Below are 6,750 nucleotides of genomic sequence, written 5' to 3'. Positions count from 1 at the left end.
GTCTAATCTCACTCTCCCTCTTCACTCCCCACACCCATTAATATCCCTCGCAGTGTGAGTGAAATGTTTGAGGTTGTGATCGGAATGAGGGGGTGTAATTTGAAAGCACAGTCATGGTCCCTGAGTGAAAATTCTCCTCAAACTGAAACTCCGAGTCTCACTGAATTCTCTGCAATCTCTCCCTTCGCAGGACGATCTCTTCAATGTTTCACGTGTTCAGCCTCCTCCGGTTCCTGCTCACTGAGAGAGAACACTTGCCTGATTGGCATCACCAACTGCCAGACTGTGTCATCCCACACCATCATCGGTAATCCTGCCTTTCTGTTGAAAGCCGACTCTTCCCAGATTGGAGGGAATGGGGCCAGACAGTGTGACGGGAAGTTTCTTTCCCTGTTGGCTGATTGCAGACGTGTCGGCTGGAGACTAGGTTCTGGCTCCTGGTTTCAGTTCCTCCCAGCGCAAACCCACATGGAGCAGGGGTACTGCTGTGAGACAGGTGGAGTGTCCCGACCTCTGAGGCAGGAGGGCCGGAGTTGACAATCATCCCAGCCCCTGAAGAGGCGTAGGGTGATATTCTCCAGAACAGTGAGGTTCTGAAAATATCTCATTGTGATACTGGGTTTATTATTGTCACATGCACTGAGATACAGTGAAAAGTATTGTTCTGTATGATATCCAGACAAATCACACCTTACAGAAGTACATCAGGGTAATGGAACAGAATGCAGAATATAGTGTTCCAGCCACAGGGAAGATGCAGAGAGACATCAACTCTAACATAGGTACGGTTGGGTCATTAGTCTGATAACAGCGGGGAAGAAGCTGTGCTCGAATCTGTTGGTACATGTTTTCAAACCTTTGTATCTCCTGCCCGATGGAAGAGGGTGGGAGAAAGTATTCCCGGGCTGGGAAGGCGCTTTAATGATGTTCGTTACTTGCCCGAGGCAGTGGGAAGTGTAGATGGAGATAACGGGGGGAAGGCTGCTTTGTGTGATGGACTGCGCTGTGTTCACATCTCTCTGTAATTTGTTGTGCTCCATACCAAGCTGGGATGCATCCAGATAGGATGCTTTCTGTGGGGCATCGACAGAAATTGTTGCAGACGGAGTGAAGCTAAACAAATGATGTGGTGAAGTTCTAACTCCAGCCTGTTTACCGTAGACAGTGGGACTGAGACACTCAGACACATTGAACAACGCTGTGAGAGTCCCTCCGAAGATGTTTCGTTGAGCACTGGAAGGGTGTTTATCTCCCGGAGCAGCCGTCTCTGTGGCTCAGACCGATGTAATGACCAGACAGTAGCAGGTGAGGATCACAGTGAGGTCTGTCAGGATTCAGACCCACATGAAAACCCTGGGGGTGGGGGGGGCGGGGAGGTGATGAACGTCAGGTTTGGGGAGTTGTGTTAGGGGGAGGGGATGTGACGATTTGAGGGGAGGATGGTTTTGCCCTTGAATCAAAGAGAAGGCATCTTCTCTTCTTCCCTTTGTGATTTCAGAGCCTGCCAACACCACCCTGAACGGACTGCAATGTTTCGGATGCTACAGTCCATCCATGGCCTCCTGCCTGGCCAATCTACAGAAGGTGGAGTGTGCGGGTCGGGAGAATCGCTGTGTGAATGGAAAAGGCCAACAGAGATTGTGTACGTAGATACACTGCATCGTCCACTGCTCTCTCCCAACCTCAGTCACTGAGCTTCAGGGTCAATGTCGAACTCACTCCCAGGTTTGGGATGTTGAAGGGAGCCATTGTTCAGGAGAATGGAATGATGGGATAGCACAGCACAGGATGAGGCCATTCAGCCCATTCTTGTCCACCAGGATGCAGTACTGACTGGGTTCCCTCTTTGACCCAGTTGTCAGTCCACAGTCTGTATGCAGAGGGAGAGGTGGGTCACTGGCTGGTGCTGAATGGGAACATCCTTCAGCCCCAATCTCACCTGGGCCTGGGCCTGGGTTGATACTCTCCGTGGGCCTCAGCACTTGGCTCGGGACCATCCCCTGACAGGGAGTCGCTGACAGGGAATGTGCCTGATTCTGGGCCCCTTCCCCAATCCAGCTCTCACCCCCTGAGCAGGTTTCACCCCCCCACACCCTCCAGGAGGGTAGGTGTCTGGGGGAGGGAGTTTTTGGGCCCCTGGTCTGGCTCTCAGCCTCACAGCCCTCACCCAGACATTGCTCAGAATGTAACATCCTACAGGTATCCCCTGCTTTTGGAAAGTTCACTTTCCCCCACCTGCCTTTTCACAAAGACCTACATTAGTATCTGTTTTCACTCACTGAAAGAAATCCAAAGAGGATTTTCACTTTTCCCAGAAAAGGAACTGATTCTTCACTTTGTGCCATTTCGGCTTCTGAAAGGTTTCATGGGAACGCCGCTACTTTCCGGATCGCGGAGGAAAGCTGTACCTCTCCCCAGGAACCCACCAACCCCAGCCCAGCTCAGTGATCCTCCAATCACAGGCTCCCGCTATCACTGATCCTCCAATCACAGCCCAGTACACCGATCCTCCAATCGAAGCCTCCCTCTCTCACCGCGCATCCAATCACAGCCTCACGCTCTCACGGACTCACCAATCATAGCCTCCTGCTCTTACTAAGCCTCCAATCACTGCCTCCCGTTCTCACTATCCTCCAGTCACATCCTCCCGCTCTCACTGACCCTCCAAACGTAGCCCAGCAAACTGATCCTCCAATCAAAACTTCTCTCCATCACAAATCGTCCAATCACAGGCTCCTTCTAACACTGACCCTCCAATCACAGCCTCCCTCTATTGCCAAGTCTCCAATCATACCATCCTTCCATCCCAGACTCTCCAATCATCGGCTTCCTCTCACTCCCTGACCCTCCAATCGCAGTCTCCTCTATCGATGAGCCTCCCATCATCGTCGAGGTCAGTGACCATCCAATCATAGCCCAGGTCACTGATCCTCCAATCACAGCCTCCTGCTCTCACTAACTCTCCAATCATACTGTCCCTCTATTACTGATCTTCCAATCACTGCCTCCCTCTCTCACTATCCTCCAATCACAGCCTCCCTTCCCACTGATCCTCCAATCACAGCCTCCCTCTCTCACTATCCTCCAATCACAGCTGCCTGCTCTCAGTGATCCTTCAATCACAGGCTCCCTCTCCCACTGATCCTCCATTCACAGGCTCCCTCTCCCACTGATCCTCCAATCACAAGCTCCCTCTCCCACTGACCCTACAATCACAGCCGCCCGCTCTCACTGACCCTCCAATCACAGCTTCCCTCTATCGCCGAGTCTCCAATCATTCCATCCTTCTGTCCCAGACTCTCCAATCACAGGCTTCCTCTCACTCTCTGACCCTCCAATCGCAGTCTCCTCTATCGATGAGCTTCCCATCACAGTCGAGCTCACTGACCGTCTAATCATAGCCCAGGTCATTGATCCTCCAATCACAGCCTCCTGCTCTCACTAACTCTCCAATCATACTGTCCCTCTATCTCTGATCCTCCAATTACAGCCTCCCGCTCTCATTGACTCGCTAATCACAGCCTCCCTCTCCCACTGATCCTCCAATCACAGCCTCCCTCTCCCACTGAATCTCCAATCACAAACTCCCTCTCCCACTGATCCTCCAATCACAGTTGCCCGCTCTCACTGATCCTCCAATCACAGCCTCCCTCTCCCACTGAATCTCCAATCACAAACTCCCTCTCCCACTGATCCTCCAATCACAGCTGCCCGCTCTCACTGATCCTCCAATCCCAGCCTCCCTCTGTCACTGATCCTCCAATCAGGACAGTGACCCTGTTTCCTGTCTGGGATCCACTCTGTTGCGATGTGATCTGTTCTCTGATCTCCCCCACAGTGTCAGATGTTGGCCGAGATGTCGTTTTTAAAGGATGTGCTTCGGCGAATCAGTGCGGAGCGCGGATGGATTTGCGAGCGTTGGGTTTGTTGCTAAGCGACGTGTCCTGCTGTGAAGGCTCTTTGTGTAATGGAGACCCAGGGATCACCACCACAGTGGATCCAGGTAAAGGTGACACAGACTCGGTGGGAGACACCCAGTGACCATCCCCCCTTCAGATCCCCACTGTCCCCAGGCAATAATGGTGTCTAGATCCTGCACCAGATCCCCTCGGATCGTGCTGCTTCAGTTGGATCCCCTCACTTTAAGCTCATTGACTGATCCCTCTGCTCCGTTCCCCCTCAGTCCCTGTTCCCCTTAGATTCATTGAGCTAGCCATCCTAACCACTGCCTGTGGTCAGGAGTTCAACTCCCCACGGAGGGACATTTCTTCCCTGTTCCTCACTGGATGCAGGAGAGACTATCGTGTGTCCCAATCCCCCAGACTCCTTCAGGATGTTTTATTCAGGTACGCAACCTTCCTCAAATCGCCTGGCATTTTGGGGTTAGGTGGGGAAGGGGGTCAGTGTGATGGTTACTGCTGGGGAAGGTGGGAAGGGCTCGCAGTATTTTGGAAAAGTAAGTTCCCTGCTCCTCATTGTGAGTGATGTTTACACAGCTGCTGCTTCAAGCCAATGGGAGGAGATCAAGGTTTTGTGTGTGTGTGTGTGTGTGTGTGTGTGTGAGAGAGAATGTGTGTGTCTGTGTGTGTGAGCGTGCCTGTGTGTCTTTGTGTGTGTGCGGGTGCCTGTGTGACTGTGTGTGTTTCTGTGTGTGTTTGTCCGCGTTGGTGTGTGTGTCTGTGTGTGTGTGTCTGTGTGTGTGTGTGTTTGTCCGCGTTGGTGTGTGTGTCTGTGCGTGTGTGTCTGTGTGTGTGTGTGTGTGTGTGTGTCTGTCTGTGCCTGTGTGTTTGTGTGTGCGTGTCTGCCTGTGCCTGAGTGTGTGTTTGTGTGTGCCTGTGTGTGTGTAGTGGGGAGAGTGGGTGGGTGGTCAGTCCAGGTTGAAACCAGCTCAGTCCCAGCAGACACACCCAGAGCAGGAGCTGATTGGTCTTTGGTTGGTGACAGAACCGAAACCTTCTGTTCCTAGCAATTCCTTCCTGAGGTCAGTAATATTCCTTGCTCAGAAACCTGGTCTGTGCTTCCCATCAACCTCAGTCTAAACGGCCAGTTCATTTGGGAACTTACATTCTCCGATAATATCTTTAGCCGTTGCGGTGACTCTGGGAATAGGAGTCACAATAGTCGGGAAGAATCCTAGGAAAGAATCTGGGAGGAATTTCTCTCCTTAGGGAGTGAGACTCATTCTCCTGGACAGCATTGCAGATGGTCAGATCCCTCAATGTTGATTTGTCAATGAAAAATTCAACTTCTGCATCAGAATGAAGCTGCCGATGAATTCGGTTGCAAAGTGCCCACATGATGGACTGGTCATGATGTTCCTCACCCCCACAGTTTCTAACTCCATCCCATTTCGAAAATACAGCAGACGGGCGGGGGGTGGTTCCTGATTTACAACCATCCGCCTTACAGACAATCCTTACAAAGATGATCCCATCCTGGGCTGTAATTATAACCATCCAATGCTCTAATGGTTCCTGTATTTACAAACAGCTGCTTTACATTGCTGGGGGATGAGATTCCGACTTGAGTCCAGGCCAACTTGCAAATGGAGCCCGTTCACAATCCCCGGGGGACTGCCTGGGAACTGGTTCCCCTTTCTCCATCTGAAGGGATTGATCTCTCCAATTCGCACAATTTCCCCTCATTGAATCTCACTCATCCCAGAATAGCCCATTCCCTCAATCCTTCAGTCTCCGACTCTGCCTGACGAGAGCAGTCTCCTCAACTTGCTTGTAGCTCCCGCTAACCCAGTGTGAGCTGGGGAGAGATCATTCACAGCCTGGAGTGTAGGGGCAGGTCCAGTGGAAATCTCAACACTAACCCCCCCACTCCCTTATCCCCAAATCCCTCACCCTTCCTCCCAAACCTCTTAGGAAGCATCATCTTCCGGATCCTGCCCAGTCCAATCCTTCTCCTGTTCACGGAGAACATCTGGTGATGAAGATTTCCAATTGGTGTTTTGGAATGAACTGAGATCAGTGGGCAGGTCATTGCCCATCTCTGTCAGTGATCTCCTCGCTTTATTAAAGAGGGCATGAATTAATAATTAAACTGACCACATTACACCCATTCCCAGCTCTCTCCTATCGGAGTGTATATATTCCACATCTCTCGATCGATGACATTCAGAGAAATCAGTAAATCCCTGAATGCAGAGGTATATTTAGTAAGTTTGCAGATGACACCAAAATTGGAGGTGTCGTGGACATTGAAGAAGGTTACCTCAGATTACAACAGGATCTTGATCAGATGGGCCAATGGGCTGAGGAATGGCAGATGGAGTTTAATTGAGATAAATTCTGGTCTCCTTCCTATCAGAAAGATGTTGAGAAACTTGAAAGGGTTCAGAAAACATTTACAAGGATGTTGCCAGGGCTGGAGGATCTGAGCTACAGGGAGAGGCTGAACAGGCTGGGGCTGTTTTGCCTGGAGTGTCAGAGGCTGAGGGGTGATCTTATAGAGGTTTATTAAATCATGAGAAACATGGATTGGGTAACTAGACAGGGTCTTTTCCCTGGGGTGGGGGAGTCCAGAACTAGGGGGCATAGATTTAGGGTGAGAGGGGAAAGATATAAAAGAGACCTAAGGGGAAACTTTTTCACGCAGAGGGTGGTACGTGTATGGAATGAGCTGCCAGAGGATGTGGTGGAGGCTGGTACAGTTACAGCATTTAAAAGGCATCTGGATGGGTATATGAACAGGAAGGGTTCAGTGGTATATGGGCCCAGTACTGGCAAATGGGAGTGGATT

The 6,750-nt window shown here is 51.0% G+C and overlaps 1 protein-coding gene and 1 long non-coding RNA gene across 2 annotated transcripts in view; both read left to right on the top strand.

Annotated features, from left to right (window-relative positions):
• Window positions 1–204: 204 nt before the first annotated feature.
• LOC140459005 (uncharacterized) lies at window positions 205–1,550 on the top strand. The gene is made up of 3 exons (XR_011953815.1): window positions 205–307; window positions 1,162–1,305; window positions 1,499–1,550. It is a non-coding gene; the product is annotated as an uncharacterized lncRNA (long non-coding RNA).
• An 85-nt stretch (window positions 1,551–1,635) lies between these two features.
• The window catches only part of LOC140458716 (uncharacterized), a 131,520-nt gene continuing 126,405 nt past the window's right edge, over window positions 1,636–6,750 (top strand). The window contains exons 1-2 of the mRNA XM_072553379.1: window positions 1,636–1,642; window positions 3,839–4,003. Coding sequence (XP_072409480.1) covers window positions 3,904–4,003 — 100 coding nt within the window. The 5' untranslated portion in view covers window positions 1,636–1,642; window positions 3,839–3,903. The remainder of the gene's footprint in view (window positions 1,643–3,838; window positions 4,004–6,750) is intronic.

The sequence above is a fragment of the Chiloscyllium punctatum genome, chromosome 34 (genome assembly GCF_047496795.1).
Source record: "Chiloscyllium punctatum isolate Juve2018m chromosome 34, sChiPun1.3, whole genome shotgun sequence".
Classification (NCBI taxonomy): domain Eukaryota; kingdom Metazoa; phylum Chordata; class Chondrichthyes; order Orectolobiformes; family Hemiscylliidae; genus Chiloscyllium; species Chiloscyllium punctatum.
The sequence above is the reverse complement of the archived record's forward strand: the minus strand, read 5'-3'. Positions and strand labels throughout refer to the sequence as shown.